Source organism: Tamandua tetradactyla, chromosome 11, assembly GCF_023851605.1.
Source record: "Tamandua tetradactyla isolate mTamTet1 chromosome 11, mTamTet1.pri, whole genome shotgun sequence".
In the NCBI taxonomy this organism is placed as follows: domain Eukaryota; kingdom Metazoa; phylum Chordata; class Mammalia; order Pilosa; family Myrmecophagidae; genus Tamandua; species Tamandua tetradactyla.
In genome coordinates this window covers 60,348,249-60,372,309 of record NC_135337.1, presented here as the reverse complement: position 1 = coordinate 60,372,309, position 24,061 = coordinate 60,348,249, and the positions used below count along the sequence as shown (strand labels likewise).

Genomic DNA, 24,061 nt, shown 5'->3' with positions numbered 1-24,061 from the left:
AACTTCATGAAAAATTGTTTATGGTTCTTGGCTCATTCTCTGTCATCCTCTCTTTTTCCTGAAAGATAGCATGTGTCTGCAGCTGAGTAGTTTTCTCAGCCTGTTTCCTGCTAGTATAATTTTTAGAAGACTGTGGGGATCAATGACTTATTTTCATTTTGTGCTGTCTCTGTCTTTTGGTCAGTCCAAGCTACTAGTGTTTCTGCTAATATAATAATTCTCCCACAAAACCTATGAATCCCAATGGGGTTCACACCATTAGGCAAAAGCCCACACAAATCTCTTAGGCATAAGCCCTTCTCTGTCTTTTTTTTGATATTTGCTTAGGAACTATTTCATAATTCCAGCATCATTTGTCATCTGGAGAGGCTAGATATTTCAAAACTGCCAAGCCCTTCTTCCTTTCCTCAAAGTATCTTTTTTCTCTTGCAGCAAGAAGATACCAAGAGGAACCTTCAGCACTTACTTGGAAATCTCTTTAAGCGTATTTCCCAGTTCAGTAGTCACATATTATGCTTTTCCCATAACTGCAAATGATAGTGTTACTAGGTTTTTTAACACTGCACAACGAAGGTCCAGTTTCCAATAACAGATCTTCACTTCCTTTTGTACCCCACTGGCAGTAGCCTCAAATTCCACATTTCTACCACTAATCTGTTCAAGGCAATTTAGGCTTTCTCTACCATTCTTCTCCAGATCATTCCATCCTCAGCTCACCATCTGGTCCCAAAAGTACTTCCACATTTTTGAAAGGATTTTTCTTGGAACCACCCCTCTTCCACATATCAATATCTGCATTCATTATCTATTTCTGTTGAATGACTAACCTTCATACTCAGTGGCCTAAAACCACAGTGATTTATTCTCTCACATTTTCTGTGGGTCAGGAATCGAGGTACACTTAGCTGGTACATCTGTCCCAAGGTCTCTCGCAAGGTTGTATTGAAGGTGTCAGGCAGAATTACAGTCCTTTTCAAGCTCAACTCCAGGATGATTTGCTTTCAAGCTCAGTCCCTGGGCTTCTTGGGTCCTCATCAACTAGCGTCTTCCTTCAGCTCCTTGCCATGTGGAGTTCTCCACAGGGGAGCTTGCAACATCACAGCTGGCTTCCTTTAGAGCAAGCCAATGAAAGAGGCAGAGGGTGAGCGAAATGAAAATCAGTTTTTTAAATCTAATCTCAGAAATGACAGCCCATGACTTTTGTGTTCTGTTCGTTAGGTTAGGTCTAGCCCGTACCTGAGGGCAGGGATTATTTGGAGCCATCTTAGATGCTACCTACTGCAATCATCAAATGCTCATTTATCTCTTTACTTGGCTTAAGTTCTATGATATACTCTTAAAAATTATTATTTGTATATATTTCTCATATGATTGCCTGGCAAAAGCTCAATCTTGATTAAGTCCACTTTTCTACCAATTTTGTACCTGTGAGTACATGCCTGGGAAAAGTATATAGTCCACTGAGTGGTCTCACTTTCAATTCTTGGCTTGGAACCTCAAGTGGCCATTACTGCTCCTGGGAATCTACCAAATCTCTGTATATCTGTTTTCCTTCATGGGTGTTTTATAACTGCTCTCTCTCTTCAATTCCATGGCACCAGTTTCTCCTTTTTATGCTTTATGAATGCCCTTGCATTTTATTTTACCAAAAAATAGTAGCAGGCAGAGGTTCTTTTATGATTGTCTTGCTGTCCAAAATCTAACAGTCTACCCATGTCATCGCCCGTGTATTTCCTTCCCTTCTTTTTTGAGAACTCCCTGTGTTCTAGTCCAATGAGAACATTTTTCGTGTGTTCAGAGTCCATCCCTTGTTGTCTACTCAAGGAATATTATCCCCTCTCTTTCCTGCATGGTCAAGTTTTCTTTCACAGATGATAAAAACATTCTCTTATTTTCATTCTCCCTTCTACACTGTGATGGATTTCACATTAATCATTCTCCCTTCTATACTACGTGGTAAAAAAGTTGCAAAAATAGTACAAATCATTCCCCAAATCCTTCACCTAGATTCCCCAAATATTTAAGTTTTATTACACTTGCTGCATCATTCCTCTTCTTTCTCTTTGTGTATATACATTAGATTTCTGTTGCCACTGTAAAAAATCACCACAAGTTTAATGGCTTAAAATAATACAAATTTATTTTCTTTCAGTTTCGTAGGTCAGAAGTCTGACATGGGTCAGCGGCCTAAAAGCAAGTTGTCAGCAAGTCCACGTTCCTTTCTGGAGGCTCTGGGAGAGAATCTGTCTATTCCCCAATATGCTTTCTCTGGTGCAGGATCCAATCCAGGATCACTTTATAGTCTATTTTAATTTGAAACAGTTCTTCAGTCTTTTTTGTCTTTTAAGGTCTTGAAACTTTTAAAAATATATAGATCAATTATTTTGTAAAATTTTCCTCAATTCAGCGTTCTCTGTTGGTCCTTCCTGATTAGATTAATGTTATACAATTTTGGCAGGAAACCAAAGAAGTGAGTTTTGTCCTTTTTAGTGCATCATATCATAAGGCACATGATGGGCTTATACTGACATATTAACTTTGACATGGTTTGGTTATAGCTTAAAACTACCTAATATTCTGTCTCTAAATCTTTTGCCCACTAATTTTAGCATTCATCAATAATTCTTGCATGAAACAGTTGCTACTACGATGATTATAAAATGGTGATTTTTATTCTAGTTTTTTAGTTGGAATGCTATTGTAAGAAAGAACTTTCCATTGTATTCCTTTCCTTCCTTCCTTCTTCATTTTCATTTTTCTTTCTACCAATATGGACTTATGGATTCTTATTTCTTAGGGTATAGTCAGTTTCTATCATTATTTATTTTATTGCTCAAATTGTCCCAGATATGGCCAGTGGAAGCCTATTCAAGCTGGTTCTTGTGTCCTTTTGTGCTCATTCATTCCTTAGCACTTCCTTATTTCTAGCACTATAAGATGTTCCAGGCTGATCCTCTACTTTTCCAGCTGGAATGCTGGAATCAGCCATTTTTTCAAGGAGTCCCAGTTCCCTTCTTTTGAGAATGATATTCAGATACCAGTGTCGGGGGGCTAAGTGCTCGTTAGTACTATGGTGCTGTTGTTCCTAGACCTTCTCAGCATGCACAGCTACTTGTACGTATTTATAGACACAGTGAACACTATGCACACAGGGCACACACACATCTAAGCTCCTATGTCTGTCGATTTGTGCATTAATTAAAAACACATGTTCATGGATATCCATATCCGAAGGAATGAAAGAGAACTCCTACCTTTCACCCTGTACAAAATTAACTCAAAGTGGATCAAAGACCTAAATATAAGAGCCAGAACCATACAAGTGGATCAAAGACCTAAATATAAGAGCCAGAACCATACAACTCTTAGAAGAAAATAAAGGGAAACATCTTCAAAACCTAGTGATAGGAGGTAGCTTCTTAGACCTTACACCCAAAGCAAAAAAAGAAAAAAAAGATAAATGGGACTTCCTCAACATTGAACACTTCTGTGCTTCAACAGACTTTGTCAAAAGGGTGAAAAGGCAGCCAACTCAGTGGGAGGGAATATTTGGTAACCATAAATCTGATAAATACTTGATATCCAGTATATTTAAAGAAATCCTATAACTCAACAGTAAAAGAACAAACAACCTAATTATAAAGCGGACAAAAGATATGAATAGACACGTCTCCAAAGAGGAAATGCAAATGGATAAAAAGCACACGAAAAGATGTTCATCTTCATTAGCTGTTAGGGAAATGCAAGTCGAAATCACAATGAGATATCTCACATCTATTAGAATGGGCGCTATTAAAAACAGGAAGCTTCAAGTGTTGAAGAGAACATAACACTTACTCACTGCTGGTGGGAATATAAAATGTTACAGCTGCTGTGGAAGACAATATTTCTCAGAAAACTAAATATAGAGTTGCCCTGTACCTCACAATTCCACTATTCAGTATATGCTCAGAAGATATAAAAGCAGGGACACGAACAGGCTTTGCACACCAGTGTTCATAGACGCATCGTTCAGTCGCCAAAAGGTGGATACAATCCAGTGGTTCATCAACAGATGAGAGGATAAACAAAATGTGGTGTGTGTGTGTATATATATATATATATATATATTGCACGCATATATATATATATATATATGATGGAATATTGTGCGTCAGTAAGAAAGAATGAGGTCCTGAAGCTTGTGACAGCATGGATTATAGTTAAGAGTAATACTTTAATATGGAAGAATTGAGGACATAATGCTGAGTTAAATCAGACACAAAAGGACAGATATTCTAAGATTTCACTAATATGAACTAACTAGAATATATAAGCCTAGGGTCTTAAAACTTAGAATATAGGGTACCGAGAGCTAGACAGAAGCTAGAGAAGGGGGTCAGTTACCTAATATGTACAGAATATTTAATGAGGTTGAGCTTAAATGTGTGGAAATGATAGAGATGAGGGTAGCTTGTTATTGGGATTGTAAGTAAGAGTGCTGTATTGGGGGTGAATTTGGTTGAAAGAGGTTGTTTAGAGTTATGTATGTCACCTATTAACATTACAAATATAAATAAATTCTTGCATGAACTAGTACAAAGGTACAAGACGTATTAACAAAGAGTTAATAATAGAGTGCTCTATGGGGAAAGTTACCTATTGCAAGCTACGGATATAGTTAACAGTAATACTTTAATATTCTTTTATCAACAGCAATAGGTATACCACACCAATACTAGGGGTCAATAAAGGGGAAATAGGGCTATGAGGTGTTTTGAATTTTCTTTTTTTGTATCTCTCTGATATTTTTCTTCGTGGAGTAATGAACATGGTCTAAAATTGAGTGTGATGATGATTGCACAACTAAATGATGATACTGTGAGACATTGTGTACTTCGGAAGGAATATATGGTATGTGAATATATCTCAATAAATTCTACAAATAAAACAAAACAGCACCTGTTTTCATTCTAATTTAGCCGGTTCTAGTCTAAAACCATAGGATCCACTCTATCCTGCCTGCCTGCCTTCGCCTCTCCCTCTTTCTCTCTTTTTTCTTATTTATTTACATATTTATTTTGTAACTCCGTTCTCCAGCAGTAAGAAACCTGATTTTCCTTTTCTAAAATATATTACTTACTTGCGCAGTCCTAATAATATATAAAGTATGTGCTGGTTTGAAATGATGCATGTCCCCTAGAAAAGCCATGTTTAAATCCTAATCCCATTTTGTAAAGGCAGCCATTTCTTCTAATCCCTATTCAGTACTGTATGCCTGAAACTGTAATTAGATCATCTCCCTGGCGATGTGATTTAATCAAGAGTGGTTGTTAAACTGAATTAGGTAGAGACGTGTCTCCACCCATTTGGGGGGGGTCTTAATAAGTTTTTGAAGTCCTATAAAAGAGGAAACATTTTGGAGAATGAGAACTTCAGAGAGAGCAGAGCAGAACGACATAGCCACGAGAAGCAGAGAGCACACAAGCCAGTGACCTTTGGAGTTGAAGAAGGAAAATGCCTCCCGGGGAGCTTCATGAAACAGGAAGCCAGGAGAGAAAGCTAACAGAGGACGCCTTGCTCACCATGTGCCCTTCCGGATGAGAGAGAAACCATGACTGTGTTTGCCATGTGCCTTCTCACTTGAGAGAGAAACCCTAAACTTCATCGGCCTTCCTAAACCGAGGTATCTTTCCCTGGATGCCTTAGATTGGACACTTCTGTAGACTTGCTTTAACTGGGACATTTTCTCGGCCTTGAAACTGTAAAACTAGCAACTGATTAAATTCCCGTTCTTAAAAAGCCGTTCTGTTTCTGGTATATTGCATTCTGGCAGCTAGCGAACTAGAACAAAGTAGTTCTGTAATTGCTGTGAAAAACATACTAATTAGAATATATTTGTTTATACTCATTTCCTCTTTACTAAGGCTAACAGTTACATAGTCAAAATGCTATGTTCTAGAATTAATTAGGATAGTCTCATCCTCCATTCCCTTCAGAGCGGTTATATTATTAATTTGGTACACATTTAGGTCTATGTGTTCCTGTTTTCATTCCTTTTTTCCTCACCCCCTTCATCCTTCTTGATTTTCTATTGGCTTGTTAATGTTTTATATACGAAGAATATATGAGCTTACAAAATACTTCTTAAACTTTGTCTCTTTGATAAAATTCATCCAGGGAAGTGGTTCTCACCAGGCTTGATTCAAAAGGTCTGATTCTAATGCTGCTGGTTTGGAGACATCACCTTCAGAACCACTGATCCTTAAACAGATTCACTGGCTTCAGACCTGCCGATTTCATATTGGATGGCCCAGGAATCTGTTTTTTACAAAGGTTCTAGGTGACTCTTATGATGAGGCTAGTTTGGAACATTCAGCTAAAATTTACTTTGAAATTATTTGGGAATTTAGCTTTTTTAAATCCTTGTTCATTGCTTTGCCCACTATATTTTGCTGTCGGTTTATAGTTTACGTTGTTACAATCTGGAATTTGGGAACAATCCATTTGGGGTTATTTCTATAATAATTCAGCCTAGAGAAACTTTAGTATATTCATAAAGAAATCTCTTGGGGGCAAATTATTAGACCAAAGGTCAAAGGACTGATATACTTTCTGAAAACCATGTGTAGTTACCAAAAATGAAATTCATTACTAAACACTTGCGTATCTAACTTTTGAGTAAAAAAAATCAATCATATTTTCAATGAAGCAAATTTTAAAATTGATTTGAAAATTGTTTTTGTACTGTTTTTATTTCAAAGTAAAATGTATTTACATGTAGAGAGACTAGATGAATATTCACACTGAGTTTTGTGTTTGTATTTGGCAAGGCATAAAATAAATTGTGGCATAAAATGTTTTTAAAAATTTCAAAAATTCTTAAGGTTTAGTTATTTTAAGCCAAGCATATTTTCCTCTTATCTAAAAAATTGATGGTCATTTTAATTCTTATGCTTTAAGAATATCAAAATTTTAGATTATTGTTTGATGTTCACATAAGGCTTTTTAAAAGGCCTTTGAAAGAAAAAACAGCTCAGGCTGAATTTGGCATGTAACAAGTTTGGTGGAGTCCAGATTTCTCACAAATTTGGAAAAATTTCTGCTCTTATAAATGAAAAAAATGTAAAGTTTTCCCTCAAAGAAAAAATAGTTGAAATAATTCTGTTCTTCTCTAGTATTCTGATTTATATAAATATAAACATGAATTGGATTATAATTATTCTTAGCTCTGGCACTAATGTCCTTATTAATCCCCTATATCAAATGGCAATGGCAACAGTGAAACTTATTTAGTAATAATAAGGCATCTTTAGTAATGACATGAGTTCTGAATACACAAGCACAAGACTTATACAGTTCCTCATGCAGTGGCTTGAATACTGGATTAGATAATACATTTAAACTTGTTTCTCAGAAATTGTATAAAATTCTATGTAATGAAATCTGATGATATATTAAATTGTGATATCTCTATTTTTATTTTTTTCACGAGTGCCCACAGTAGGGAGTATAAAATGTTTTGGCCTAGAACAGGTGTTGGCAAATTTTTTCTTCAAGGACAGACAGTAAATATTTTAGGCTATGGAGCTGTACTGTCTCCATCTGACTGTTGAACACTGCTGTTGTATTGCAAAAGCAGCCATAACTATCAGTGAATAAATGAGGTTGACTGTGCTTATAGATACTGAAATTTGAATTCATATAATTTCTATGAGTCAGGAAATCGTCTCTCTCTTTGTAAAACAACTTTGAAGATGTAAACTTCTTAGCTTACCTACTGTGCACAAACACTCAGCAGAATGGATCTGTCCAGTGAGCTACAGTTCGCTGACTCCTGGCCTAGAACTTTACAAAATTAGTTTTAGAATGATTCCTAGAGTTTCATGATGGGCAATCTATTGACATGGTTGGGGGACTTTCTGAAAGGAGATGCTTCTTATGAATGACTAGATAGTATAGTAGTATATATTATATATGAAGATTATATATCTTTGAGGGAAAACTTTACATTTTTTTCATTTATAAGAGCAGAAATTTTTCCAAATTTGTGAGAAACCTGGAATCCACCAAACTTGTTACATATAACATGTATTCTTTATTGCATCCATCATAATATATTCATAATATATCATTTTCTTTGTGTATATTAAATAAAAGTGGTATCATTTACATAGACGAGACAGCAGTGATGTAGCAGTGAAAACACAGAATTAATACAATTTGTAATCAGCCCCTTCCCTAAATATCCTCTGTGTTTAGAGAAGGATGGTATTGTCGAGTCCATCTAAAGGAAGATAATGTGATTCTAAATTTTCTTTTTATTGAAAATAGAAAACTAACACTAAAAAATTTCCTATCCTTTAAAAATATTAGTGGGAATGTATGACTTGTATTGTGTTTACTTCTATTTTTGCTTTAAAATTTGGAAGTTCTTGAGTCATAGCATATGCCCTGCAAACATGTTTCTGACATAAAGTACCACAATTTATCTAGTTAAATCATACCCTTTTACTAAAAACATTTAATTTTAATATTTGAAAAAAATATGTGAAAGGCCTGGCTTGATATTTTTAAAAAATTTCATTTTATTGGCTTTGTTTAAGAATGATAAAACTGAAAATGCTAAATCTTTCCACCTCCAGTTCAAAACAATATCTTATGTGTGAAGCCTTTTAAAGTTTTCAAAAATACTTATATATGATTATTTGTCTTTGATCCTTACACCGATATTATCAAGATGAAGGGTGCAAGGATTTTCTTGGCTTTACCAATTAAAGAAACTGAGGCTCACAAAGATTTGCTTATTTGTCTATGAATTTATGACTTCTAACAAACAGAAGGATTGACTTGAAGTCTCTGTCTTAATTTAGTGTGCTGTTTACAATTATGTTATTCCTTATACAGTGCCCAGTAGACTGCTTTGCACACATTAAAAGCTCTGAAAATGTTGCTGCCTTACTGATTTTTTAATGTACATGCTGATGAACACAGTTTCTAAAGCAACGCTTTCTCCACGCTGAAGTTTTAATTACTCTATCAGTTACAGTTTTTCCTTTCAAAGGACCACAAGAATTCTGAAAACAGTGCTTGTACCTAAATATTAATACTCCATACTATCCCCCAAGTTGTTTTTTTTTTCCCGTATGCTGTGTGGCGGGGTCCCATTTCATTATTTTTCCATATGAGTATCCTGTTATTGCAACACCATTTGTTGAAAACTTTGTTTGTTTTTGTTTGCTTGTTTGTTTGTTTGGGGAGTGCATGGGCCGGAAATCGAACCCAGGTCTCCTGCTTGGCAGGTAAGAATTCTACCACTGAACTACCCTTGCACTCCCCCCCCACCCGGGTTCTTTTAAAAGTATAAAATGCTTTAGATACAAAGCAGCAGATTTTTATGCACAGAATTGGGGGGGGGGATAGCTCAAGCAAGCTTGGAGGATATAAGATATTCTTACTTTCTTCACTACCCCCGCTCTTATTTACACCAAGACTTAAGCTCTTCATGGGACCAGGGAGATTAAAAAAAAAACTAATAGATTGTAAAAAACCACTCTCTGAGTCTTGGGTGCATATGCCTTCAGTCAGGTAATCCTACCCACCTAACCACAATTATTTTTTTAAGGTTAGCCGATTCATTTTGTAGGTTTACAGTGATAGACAAAATATTACTTCCTAAAATTACTCTAAATTACTCTAGATTTTCTTTCTTTTTTTTTAAAATCAGCTTTATTGAAATATAATTAACATATAAAGATCTGTACATATTTGACATGAAAATTTCATCAAAGTTCATAAGATGAAATCACTGAAACCATCACCCCAATGAAGGAAAGAAATCTATACTTCATTCACAAATGAAGTCATCCCCCCATCTTTTCCCCGCCTGTGCCATCCCCCACCCAGCTGTCTCCCAGGCTATAAGTGATCTGCTTTCTGTTACTTTTTGATGGGCGTTTGGGCTATTTCCAGTTTGGGGCTGTTATGAATAAAGCTGCTGTGAATTTTGTGTAGAAGTCTTTGTAAGGACATATGCTTTCATTTCTTTTGGATAGATACTTGGGAGTGGCATGGGTAGGTCATTTAACAATTTAAGAAACTGTCACACTCTTTTCCAAAGTTGTCCCATATTACATTCCCACTATCAGGGATTTACAGTCGAGTTCCTCTGTATCCTCCACCCACACGTCGTATGGTCAGTCTTTTTAATTTTGGTCATTCTAACACATGGATAGTGTTATCTCATTATGGTTTTAATTTGCATTTCCTTAATGACTAATGATGTTGGACTGTTTCCATGTACTTGTTATTTGTATATTTTCTGTAATAAAGGGTATGTTCAAATCTTTTGCCGATTTAAAAAATTGGGTTGTTTATTTATTGAGTTTTGAGAGTTCTTTATATCTTCTGGATTAAATTTCTTTATCACTTATCTGATAGGTAAATAATTTCTCTCAATCTATGACTTTTCATTCTGTTGTCTTCATGGTGTCTTTGGAAAGCAGACTTTTTTATTTTGTTGAAGTCCGCTTTATCAATTGTTCTTTTTATGGATCCTGCTTTAGGTGTAGTATCTGAAATTTTTTTCAAGACTTTTGCTATGTTTTCTACTAGAAGTTTTATAGTTTTAGGTTTTGTATTTAAGTCTAGAATCGATTTGAATTAATTTTTATATCTAGTGTGAGGTATGGATCAAAATGTATTTTTTTAAAATATAAATATCCTATTGTTCCAGCACATTTTATTGAAGATTGTCTTTTTCCCACAGAATGGCTTTTGTGCCTTTGTAGAAATTAAGCATTCATGCAAGTATTGGTCTATTTCTGGACTCTTCTGTTCCATTAACCTAGTTTTCTGGATTCACACCAGTACCTTATTGGGTTGAGTATTGTAGCTTTATAAGTCTTAAGTCAGGTAGTATTAATCCTCAATATGTGCTCTTCATTTTCAAAGGTGTTTTGGTTATTCTAGGTTCTTTGTATTTCCATATGAATTTTAGATGTGTCCTGTCAATTTCTTCACAATAGGCTGCTGGAACTTTGATTGACATTTCATTGAGTCTATAGAACAATTTAAGGAAAACTGACATATTAACAATATTGAATCTTCTATCTCATGGGAAGCATACCTCTCTTTTTGTCTGACTAATTTCTATCACCAATATTTTGTAGTTTGCAGTGTGTAGACACTAAACATTTTTTGTCAAATATATGTCGAAATACTTCTATTCTTAATGCTATTGCAAATGACATTTTAAAATAATTTCAATTTTGGATTTTTTTTGCTAGATTATATAAATAAAATTTATTTTTTATATCAGTGTTGTATTCTTGAACCTTCCTAATCTCTCTTATACTGATAACTTTTTTTGTGGATCTGTTGGATTTTCTACAAAGATGATCATGTTGTCAGCAAATAAAGATAGTTTTACTATTTCTTTTCTGATCTGAATACCTTTTATTCCTTTTATTACCTTTTCGTACTGGTTGGAACCTCCCAGTAATGTTGAGTGTAAATGAGTGATGAGAAGGGACACCCCTGCTTTGTTGATAATCTTAGGGGTAAAATATTTACTTTTTCACAACTAAGTATTCTGTTAACTTTTGAATTTTGAAGATGGTTTATCAGGTTGAGGAAGTTTTTGCTTTCCTAGTCTTTGAGAGATCTGATTTTTCATTTTTAGTTTGTTAGATGGTGAGTTTCATTGGTGGATTTTAAATGTTAAACCAACTCTGAATTCCACTCGGCTGTAATTTATTATCCTTTTTGTATGTCATTGGATATGGTTTCCTACATTTTTGAAAGATGGTTTCCATTTCTGTTCATGAGGAAAATTGTCTATAGTTTTTTTTTCTTGTGTTTTTTTTGGTTCTGGTATTGAGATTTTTTTTTTGCCTCCTAAGAATACATTTTAAAGATTCCCTCCTCTGCAGTTTTCTGGAAAAATGTGTGTAGATTTGGAATTATTTCTTCCTTAAATGCTTCATAGATGTCACCAAGGAAGAACACCGAGGCCTGAAGTGTATTTTGTGGGAAGGCTTTCAACTACAGATTAGTATCTTTAGTAGATGTAGGTATATATACTAATAGGTAGATATAGACATATTTAGTAGATATCCTTTCTGTTTCTTACTGATTGAGCTCTGGTAGTTTGTGTCTTTCAAGAAATGTGTCCTTTTCATCTAAATTATCAAATTTATTGACAAAGTTGTTCATAATAATTTATTATCTTCTTAATATCTGTAGACTGTATGATAATATTATCAGTCTCATTTAATATTGTTAATTTGTTACCTTCTCTAATTTTTCCTGATCAGTCTAGCTAGAGATTCATGAATTTTTTTTATCTTAAATAACCAGCTTTTGACTTCATCAATTTTGGTCTTTTATTTTTCTGATATCTGTCATTGATTTCTACTCTATTTATTATTTACTATACTTTGATTATTTAGGTTTAATTTGATCTTTTTTTCTAGTTTCTTATGGTGGAAGCTGAGATAGTTGATTTGAGACCATCTCCTTTTCTGACATGGGCATCTAGTGCCTATATTTAGTGTTATGCTAAAAATTTCCCTGCAAAAATTGCTTTAGCAGCATCCCACAATTTTCCATATACTGTTTTCATTTTAAAATCATTGTAATTTCTTTTTTAAAAAATTTCTCCTTTGAATCTAGGTTACTTAGAAGTTATATTATTCAGTTTTCATATCTTCATGAGAATATCTTTCTAGATATTCTAGATATTTTCCTGTTATTGATTTCTGCTGTTCTACTTTGGTCACAGAATATACTTTGTGTGAATTTAATTCTTTTAAATTTATTGAAACTTGTTTTATGGCCCAGAATAGGATTTGTCTCGGTAAATGCTAAGTGTGCACTTGAAGACAATGTATATTATGTTATTTTTGGCTGGAGTATTCTTGGATTTTGTTCAAGACTTCTTTATGCATAGTGATTTTCTGTCTACTTGTTAGATCTGTTATTGAGAGAGACGTATTGAAATTTCCATCTTTAATTGTGGGTTAGTCTATTTCTCCTTGCAGTTCTATTAATCTTTGCTTCATGTATTTTGAAGCTCTGTTATCAGGCACATAAATGTTCTGAGTTGTTATATTTTTTGAATTCATCTCTTTGTCTTAATAAAAATAATCTTCTTTGTCCCTGACAACATTCTTTGCTCTGAGGTTTACTTAGCTGATAAATTGCAACTGTCTTTCGACTAATCTCATAATGTTATCTCTTTTTCCATTCATTTACTTTCAGTGTATTTGTGTTTTTATAGTTGATGATGGCTTATTGTAGGCAGTTTATAATTGGATCTTAACTTTTGTCCAATCTGATAATTGCTGCTTTTGAAATGGAGTGTTTAGACCATTTGTATTAAATGTTATTATTAATAGATTTAGGTTTAAGTCTACTACTTAAAACATTTCTTTCCTCATCCCATTTGTTTTTTGTTTCCCATTTCCTCTTTTCATCTCTTTTTTGTATTGAATAATTTTTATGACTTCATTTAATCTTTTTTGTGGACTTATTAGCCATAACTCGTTTTACTGTTTTAGTAGTTGCTTTAAGATTTATAGTATTCATCTTTAACCTGTCATAATTTATCTCTAGGTGATATTATACCACTTCAGGTAGAATTTTAAAATATTACAACTGTATACTTACAATCCTCCTCTTCAGACATTTTACTTGTGTGTGTGTATATATATATATATATATATGTATATATATATATATATATAGATAGATCCCCTATTACATGGCTATTATTTTTATTTTAAATGGTCAATAAATATTTACCCTCCACATTGCTATTTCTAGTGCTTTTCATTTCTTTGTGTTGAAACAGATTTCCATCTGCTATTATTTTGCTTTTGCCTGAAGGATTTCCTTTAATATCTTTTATAGTGTCGATCTGATGATTATTAATTCTTTCATTTTTCGGTGTATTTGAATAAAGTCTTTATTTCATCTTCACTTTGAAAGATATTTTTTCTGGGTATAGGATATTAGGTTTGAAGTGTTTGTTTTTTCTTTACTTTCTTCTTGCTTATATTATTTCTGGCAATTAACGTTAATCCTTACCTTTATTTTCCTCTATGTAATATATCTTTTTTTTCCCTGGATGTCTCTTAAACTGGGTTTCCAGGATAGCTTACCTCAATTTGGATTAAGCATCCTTCTTTTAAACCTATCCACTTTTTTAACACCCATGTTTAACATTTTGCTTTTATTTTTAAAATACAGGTCTGAAGGCTTAGAAGACTCACCTCTGGTCCCTGAGAAAGGCAGTTTTCAGATTGTTGAGTGCAACTGTACTGTTCATGGATGCTGTGAATGTCATATGCCTGTGCCGACAGCCAAACTCAACTACACTCTTCTTGTGTATTTGGAAATTGCATCTGGAAGAGTAATTTTTAAGTCACCACTAATGTCAGTTCAACCCATAAATGTGGGTAAGTTGTACACAAAAAAAGAGAGTAGATCTACAAGTCACCATACAAACAGGTTGAAAATTGCTTGCAAATTTTCTTACTGGTTAATCTCATTTTGGCCAATGCTGTGACGTTGGTAAAACTACAGTGAGGGGGTATTAATAGCAGCTTCTAAAATAATTTAAAAGTAGTGTAGATATTCTGCAATTGTAACATAAATTCTTTTTTGTGAACAGTTTGATTTCTTTAAATCCTGAATCTGTCCATTTGCTATGTATTGTTTGGATATAACTTTCTCACATCTCAGCTAATACTTCTCATAATTGTAAGCTTGTTTTTTTTTCCTTACCTCATTTTTATTCCTTCTATAAACATTTTTTAGAGACTCATGTATGCCAGGTGCTGTCCTAGGAGCTGGGAAAGGGATGAATGAGACAAGGTTCCTGTCATATAGAGCAGGGGCATCCAATAGTGGGCAAAGACAAACAATAAGGAGGCAAATGCAAGTAATTTATTATAAAACCTTATTATAGGAAAAATGCAAATAATAGGCAATGCCCCATTTTCTTAGTGCAGAGATCTCCAAAACTTCTTTTGGTAAGCTTGAATATATAATTATAATGTGTATAAAATTTATAGACAATGTAAATAATGCTGGTGAGTGTTAAAGTATTTAACTTATTAGTTCAGTTATATGTACATGTTACAGTAAATATATGATGTGTAATTTAGCAGTTACTATTTTCTGCTTATATCTCTTGAAACAATTATATACAAACTCTTTATCTGCATCTTTACATCATTGGTTTTGACATCACTAGAGCCATTTTTTTTTCAGGTATCTGACACAGTTTTTCATACTGCTTTACCTTCACCTCATTCCCAATTATTTCTTGAATCTGTATATGACGTCACATTTTAGTATTAGAACTTTTAAATAATTTGTCCTCTAGGACTGTATTTATGATATCTGCAAGGTAATTACAAGGATGTCCAAGCAATTCAATCATAATTATATCACAGGAAAAAAAAGGCAAAATCTATATTAAATGTATCTTTTCTTTTTGAAACCAGTTCTATCAGGTGTTTGTTAGAACCATTTAGAACCAGTACACAAACTAATTGAAAGAAAGTGCTATATATATGATATTCTTAATAAGAACTTGAAAAGGAATTTTGCCATTTTTGAGTGATCATTTTGGGAGAAAATCTTTCCTTATATTTGGACATATAGGATTATATGCAAAAATTGTAGGTGACACGTAAGAAATAATTCAGGGTGGCATGATGGACACTGTCAGGTAGGGGCTGTTACTTCGGTTATGGAGGCCAAAGAAGGCCTTTTTCAGAAGATAGCATTGAACCTGAATAAAGAAGTGATAGTCATGTAAAAGTCCAGAACAAAAGGTGCTCCAGGCAAAAGAATATTACTCACAAAATCTCTGAGATAGAGTAAACTTCCTAGACTAAGGAACCAAAGTGAGGGCTCATGTGCTTGGGGTAAATGAAGTGTGAAAACTTTAGGAGGTGGGGGTAAGACAGGGTCTGGATCATAGTATAAGATTAGGTTATACAGTCTAGATTTTATTCTAATTGCAGTGGAAGCTTTTGAACTAAGAGAGTGGTATGACCAGGTGTGTGTGTGTGTGGTTTAAAATTTACTCTGTATTGTGCAGAATGAAATTGATGGGGAAAAGGGGAAGAGGGCAATTGCAAGATTTGAAGCAGAGGATCCAGATAGGCTATTGGAGTAGTCCAGTTGGCTTAGGGTTGTAGCAGTAAAGAAGTAAAGAAATGGTTAGATTTGGGATCTATTTGGGTGATGATGTTGAACTGGATTTTCTAAAGGGTTGGACGTGGGGTGGGAAAGGCAGAGTAATCAAGGATAATCTTAGGTTTGAACCTGAGCAGCTGGGTGAATTCTAATACCAGTTAGTTAGATGGGGAAACAAGAGAAGATTGTGTGTGTGTGTGTGTGTGTGTGTGTGTGTGTGTGTGTGTGTGTGTGTGTGTGTAGAAATCAAGAGGTCTATTTTGGACACATTGAGTTTGACATACCAATTAGAAAGTTAAGAGCTGTAGAGTATGCAGTTGTATATATGAATCTAGAGCTCAGGAGAGACATATATGTGAAAGTCATGAGTGTACAGATGTTTAGGGATTCCTATGAGATCACTCATTTAGGCATAGAAAGAATGAGGAATGTTCAGTGAGAAAGGAGGTTTAAAAGGGTTGTGGTGTTCCAGAAGCCAAGTGAAAATATTTCCTGAAAGGGGGAGTATGTAGCTGTATGGAATGTTTCTGAGAGATGTAGCAAAATGAATCAAATAATTGACATTGGGTGTGGAAAAGGGAGTGACCTTGATGAGAGCAGTTTCAGTGGACTGATGAGGAAGACCTGATCAGAGTAAGTTAGTAGGGAATGGAATGCAAAACGCAGAGAGTAAGTGATGCCAGCTGTTCTCAGGAATGTTGCTCTGAAAAGAAGCAGATATATGTTGGTATGCCTAGGATTAGGTACAGTGGGGATCAGGGAAAATTACTTTTAGTAATATTAAGGCATATTTTTAAACAGATAGCAAATGAACAGTATTCTGTAACTTCCTGATTTCACTTATTTTGGTGTCTTCATTTCATCTTGGTTTTGGTCATGGGAACACAGTAAATTTCACCTTGTTTTTTGCAGACATTAGTATTTAGGTGTTACTACTTTTAAGTCACTAATATTTGTAATCTGTGACAAAAAGTAAAACCTCACTAGTTTTGACTAATTGGAAAGGGTGGAAAACTGTCTAAATTTCTGAAAATGCAGAATGTAAAAAAAATACATATGTACCATTTTATTTCTTGAAAATAAAATTCAAATTGTAAATGTTTCAGTGTAATAATTTTACCTGCTTGAATAACTTCTGTTAATTGTAAAAAAATCTTGCAGATATAGAAAGGCACAAAGAAGAACATGAATCATCTATTTTCTATCATTTTAGCATTCTTTTTATTTTTAATACATATTTAAACCTATCTTATTTATTTGTTAATTTAATGAACCTGGAATCCAAGTATAGACATTGTTTAATAAACTTTTAAAAACTTACTAATATTAAAAATTTTCAATATTCTTCTGAAATTATTATTTCAATAATCTATATAGATTTCCATTATAAGGATGAATCATAATTTATTAAATCAATCTTTATTGTAAATATTTAAATTGTGACTATAAATAGTTAAAAAATTTTCTTGTATATTTAAAACTATATATACACATATGTAGCCACATACTTATATACACAAATACATATGTAAACACACACATATGAACTCAGAAATCATTTACCAAGTTAAATTCCCCCTTAACTAAGAAACAACATCCCCATTTCTAGTGGCAAGCCATCACCTGCTAATGGTGCGTATAATTGTTTGGGAAACATTCATGCTGTGGGTTGAGAAGGTGTGCCTGTCTGGATTATTATAATTCAAAATTAAAAGATTTACTGAATTTTTATTAGTTTTTTTCCAAATAGTGTTTTGGAAAATGCCTTTTCTCCTTACTCACCAAACAAGTATGGTGGAGCTGAGGCAGGCTTCAGATAAGTTTGGGAAATGCTGGGTTAAACAAAGTTAAGGAGGCTTTTATAGCACGAATTCGCGTTCATTAAAACTCATTTTAATTTACTGATTCATAGTTTTTAACCATTTAGAGGAATGAAATAAAGATGCATCGGTCACTATGATAGGACGTTAGATCCAGTATTATGGCTTGGTTTAGGTTCTGTAATTAGCCCTTGAATAAAGGTCACCTTTGAGGTAATTGAAAGGAGAGGGTATACTGAAAACTCTGACATAATTTTACTCGAACAGGATTATCATGAAAATTGCTTGACTTAAAGTATTCTCTTTTTTCTTAAGTGAAGCCTGATCCACCATTAGGTTTGCGTATGGAAATCACAGACAATGGTGATTTAAAGATTTCTTGGTCCAGCCCAACACTGGTACCATTTCAACTTCAATATCAAGTGAAATATTCTGAGAATTCTACAATACAAAAAAAAGAAGTGAGTATATTTTAGTAAGTATAATGAAAAATTTACAAGTATCTAAAAAACAGACATATGTAAAATGTATATAAACTAGAGTAGAATAAGTTATAATTTAATATTATGCCACTGGCTTTCACTGATGCTCAGCATAGGAAATGACCTCTTGAATAACATTTTGCATCTTTTGAGAAACACTTTGAGAAAAATGTTTCATATTACTGAATATCTTTTATATAGAGATCCATATATTTTGTTTATTGAAGAGCACAATAAATTCCTCCCAGAATTTAGTGAAACTTTTAGAAACTTTTAGGCAGAAAAAGTTTCTCTTCCAAAAAAATGTTTATGTATTTAGACCTTTGTTTCTGTTTCTTCCTTCCTTCCTTCTGTCCTTTCTTTTTCTTCTTTCTTTCTTTCTTTCTTTCTTTCTTTCTTTCTTTCTTTCTTTCTTTCTTTCTTTCTTTCTTTCTTTCTTTCTTTCTTTCTTTCTTTCTTTCTTTCTTTCTTTCTTTCTCTTTCTCTCTCTCTTTCTTTCTTTCTTTCCTTCTTTCTCTCTTTCTCTCTTTTTTCTTTCTATCTAATCATCTATATATCTCATCTTTCTATATCCATCAATCTATCTCTTTACACACAGAGACACACACACGTATGGCTCCATGGGTACAAGGAATCTAGTTACGAAATACTTGATTTCATAATTATAATTTTTCATCTGTAGTCCTCTTATTTCTGATTTTACATTTTACCCTTCATTTTTATTGTTCAGTATATTTGTTCACATGCAGTGAATGCATTTTTACTGTAAAGGGTGCCAAATCCTTTTTTCACTCGTTTGATATTTGTCGAGCACCACCTAGTTTCCAGGAACTGTTCCACTTGCATCAGGTTACAATGGGGTAGTAGAATAGGATGAGAGAGCTGGGAAATGCTGGTAGGTGACTGTGGCTTGTAACATTGAATGGAGGAAGCATTGGCATTGTTACATTTGAACAAGGATTTGATGGAGATGTTGGTGTAGATATCTGAGGCAAGAGGCTACCTGACAGAGAGAACAGCAGTACAGAGCCCTGTACTGGGGACAGCCGGAGGCCAGTGTGACTGAAGATGAAGGTGGTAGTGAAGTCAGAGAGGGGTGGGGGAGGAGGAGGAGGAGGGCAAGGAGGATTTCACGGGCCATGCAAGGACTGTGCGCTGTACATTATTTATACGCGTTAGAGGTAAATATAAATGAATATAGATGAGGTAAATATAAACGAATATAGATAAACATAGATCATGCTCTCTTAGGAATTTAAGTTTTAGGATCATGTGCATAAAATGCAGTGGGAACGTTCATATATATTGATTTTTTTTAACCACTGGAATCCTTAGGTGTATTTGTGGTTTATAGAAATAACCGATTGGTTTATTTCCTGACGTAGTCTCGGTGTTATCCATAATCAGTTTGCTAGATTGAAATTGTTGAGCTTCAGAAAATGTTTTACTTTAAATGAAGAGATTAAGTTTGCAGGATACTAACTACGTCACGCACAAAACGTGTTTAATCGCAATTAAATATAATTATATAGCCATGCCTGTTTATCTGCATCTTGTGCTTTTCTTGAAAAAAATGTTGAAAGATTTAGGAGTGACAGTTATTCTAGGTTGATATTCAAGTTCACCTTAGACCTTTGGACAAGGTTCAGCCCAGCAAACTTAAGGATACTCTCCAAAACTTGTAACACACAGATCTCATTTGTTTTTCTCAATCCTCATTAAAAATACCTCTGGTTTTGTTGTGTGGATAATGTCACTCTTTTTTTTTTTTTTTTTGGCACGTTCGGGCTCCAGGAAACGAACCTGGATCTCCAGCATGGCAGGCGAGAATTTTGCCACGGAGCCACCTTTGCACTGCCCAGATAAATGCATTTTTTTTTTTTGCTTTTGGCATGGGCAGACTCTGGGAATTGAACCTGGGTCTTTGACATGGCAGGCGAGAATTCTGCCACTGAGCCACCTGTCACTCTTTTACCTAAGTTGTTTTTTTTTTATTTTCATATTGGGAAAAAAACTGTTATACTTTGCAGTTGTTCCTGGTAAAGTATACACTACTTGGAAACCTGTCTTTTTGGATCTGGGCTGATTTTTTTTTTTTAACACTTAACTCATGCAAAGAGCAGGATGGGAACCTTCAGTGTTGTGAATGGAAGAAGTAAGCGAGGCCAATGGAATATCAGCTTTTGATTGTTTGAAATGTGTTGAGACCTGCTTCTAGTCAATTTTGTAGACTGCATTGATCTGATACTCTGATGTTTTAAAATAATATGTAATAGGTTGCTGAAACCGTCTTCTCTCCATCACTGCTGGTAGGCAGTGTGCTTCCCGGGTCTTCCTATGTGGTTCAGGTACGAGGCAAGAGACTGAGAGGTTCGGGAGCCTGGAGTGACTGGAGCACCCCTTATATCTTTACCACACAAGGTGGGTTTTATGGTTTTTAGTATAGTAGCTTCTGTTGAGAGAGAGAGAGAGATATTAACTGAATTTGCCTTTAGCATCTCATGAGCATCTTACGTTTTGTAGCACTAAACCAAAAGGGGGGACAGTGTTAACATTTGTTTAAATTCTGAACACTCGTTAAAAATACTGGTGTAAGAGAACTTATGTTTACGTGCTTCCAGAGGAGAATCTTGTATAATTATTTTTTTTCTTATTAAAAAGGTGAAAAGTTAAAATTTAACAACCAGGACATTATTTATAGCGATATCTCCTTACTTTTTACATTTGGAAACCAAATGTATTTATTTGACATAACTTTCAAATATTAAATTTTTATGCTATGTTTTACATAATAAAAGTGCTTTTTACTCCCGATGCTTGCATTTCAGAATTTTCAAGTTCAATTTTCATATTTTTAAAGGTGTTTTTCAAATCAGAATTACCACAATTCGTTCACACCTTCCTCATTAAGAAGTCAGATCAGGCAGCTGGCCAAAGAGTCATCAAGTATTGACAGTGTACAAATAGAGAGAGAGCACAAGTGTCATGAAATAGTAAAACACTAAGCGAATATCCAGTACGTTTAATTAAACAAGTTTATTTATCAGTTACTACTTAAAATGCATTGGTTAGTCAAAAAGCAAAAAGCATTAGTGGTTTAAGAGAAATGACCTGGAGTCTGACAGAATTTTATAGTCCTGCTCCCACTACTTATTGGAAAATTTAACCCTTTTTTGCCTCAATTTCCTCATCTGTATAGTGGGAATGTTTTTGTAAGGACAGAATGAAATAATGTACATAAAATGCTTACCCCATTGCCTGGCCCTTAGTAAGCACTCAGTAAATATTAGCTATTATCATAGTTTATGAATCCATAATCTCAATATTCAGAATATCAAAGTCTAATGAGGGTGAGAGCTTGACGTGATACATAACTCATTGCGTAGCGCATGCAAAATTGTGAGAAATGCTTAATAAAGTGCTAAGTAACAGGAACAATTTATTCTGTGTAAACTGATTTAGATGATTAGCTTATCATCTCTATTCCTCAAGCAATTACTGAATATCTTCAATGGGTATAATATGATACTGCAAATTTAGTTTTGAATTTTTCTTTTTCTAAGGAAGGTTAAATCTTCCCTTCAATTAGATATCACTGATTAATACGTCTTAATGACTAGCAGAGCATTATGCAATGGGGAGTAAATTAACAACATCAAATTTCAAAGGATGGCCTGTCTGAAGGATTTTATCAGTAGACAGGGTAAGCTGGGCCTGGGAAGAAGGGAGTTTTACAAAGGAAGTAGAAGGCACAGTCCCTACTCCAACTAAGTGGCCCGTGGCCTGCCTTCTTTTTTTACCTTTTGGTGAAATGTTTCTTTCTTGTCCACAACAAAATGACTCCATTCTCTACTGTTTTCTTCCTAATTAGGTTTGAAAATGGACTTTTTATGAAGAAGAGAGATTTAAAAGAATCAACATGTTTTTTCCGTTTGCTAGGATTTAAGAGTTGTATATTAAGATCTTTCTAGAATAATGATCCTTGCAATATTATGTGCTCAATAGGATTGTTATATGTTAACCAATATGACGTAATAGTTATTTTTGTTATATTTCACCTAGTAGTATGTTATAGATTGTTCAATTTAGACTTTCAGGACTTTGGATAGATATGCTTATTTTTTGTTCTGTTTTACTTTATACAAAAATCTTTTATATGTCTATTACTTTCTTAATAAAAGTTTTTACCAGATGTAGGATTATATTTGCTTGGTTTCTTATTATATTAGATCATATTTTGTGCTTTCATATATAATATAATTAAATTTATTAATATGTACTATAAAGCACATGCACACATATGCATGCCCTTTAATATGCAAATATTTAATGTTTTCTGTACACAGAGGTAATACTGTGTTTTATAGAGAAGAAAATTTGCCAGTTTATCTGCCTGTACAGTATCTAACAATATTACCATCAACAGCAAGCCTTTTACTTGTTCACCACTCATGTCCCTCCAGAGAAGAGAGACATCCCAGACAGCAAAATCTGGAAATTAGTGAAAAACGTATCTAGATAGTGAGCCACTTAGCTGTCACAAAGGAAAGAATTGGTTGACTTAACATTGGGTGTGAAGTTAAGGTTACTGATTTAACAAACTTGCATAGTTTAAATGCCACTGAGTGTTCCAGTTGACTTAGAGGGAGAGACGGAAACCGACCAAGTAGAAAACAGGTAGGGAAACCAAGAGCAGAGACAAAACCCCTACACACTCTCGGAGTTCTTAAGCACATTTCTCTAGTACAGTATCATGTCTGTAAGTATAATTGGATTCAAAATTCCCTGTGAAATAATAATAATAATGTGGTATTTGTAAAATACTTCCTGTGTTTCAGGCACTAAGTATTTTACATAGATTGTCACTGTATCTTTTCAGTACCCATGAGATAGGTGCTATTACTCCAATTTTATAGCTAAGGAAATTAAGATACAGAAAGGTTAACTAACTTATAAAGCTTCACACAATTAGAAAGTAGTGTGGAGCTGGCAGTCTAATTCCAAAGTCCACATTTTTAACTACTAACAAGGCAAAGCAGTGCGTATTGCATAATTATACAAGATGTGTGGTGGCACTAAAAATTGTGACTCTCGAAGCAGGTAAGCAGTAAGATTCATTATGGAGAGCACTTTTTGGAGCTCCTATCTTCCTGGATGATACCGGGTAAATGAGGTTTTAATGTCGTTTAGGTTTTTTAGGCTTAGGATTACTGAATTACCTTTGCAGCAATTTTCATACTTCTCAGCACTTACTACACGCAAGGTGTGACCTCTGAATGGTGTGTAACAGCAAGCTGTGTTCCTCCAAACTGATTTGGGTCCTTCTTTCTTAAGTGTAGACACTTTACATTATTAAATTCTAGTCTCATTGTTCACCAACAAGCATGATAGTGTCATCATCAGGTAGAAACACTGTAAGATTGAGGCATTGCTTTATATAGAGTGAATTATCTTGCTTTATTATTTCCAAAGACTTTGTTGAATAGATATTGCCTGGTAGGTTGCAGCCATAGCAAACAGAATTTTAGAGCTGATGTGTTTTACTCATTAATGCATTAAAGCTCT

At 34.2% G+C, this 24,061-nt stretch overlaps 1 protein-coding gene across 4 annotated transcripts in view; it reads left to right on the top strand.

Moving 5' to 3' along the window:
- Window positions 1-24,061, top strand: part of LEPR (leptin receptor) — a 128,631-nt gene that overhangs the window by 66,611 nt on the left and 37,959 nt on the right. For all 4 annotated transcript variants that reach the window (XM_077120699.1, XM_077120698.1, XM_077120696.1 and 1 more), the window contains exons 5-7: window positions 14,233-14,441; window positions 18,330-18,475; window positions 20,773-20,917. In XM_077120699.1, the coding sequence (XP_076976814.1) occupies window positions 14,233-14,441; window positions 18,330-18,475; window positions 20,773-20,917 (500 nt within the window). The remainder of the gene's footprint in view (window positions 1-14,232; window positions 14,442-18,329; window positions 18,476-20,772; window positions 20,918-24,061) is intronic.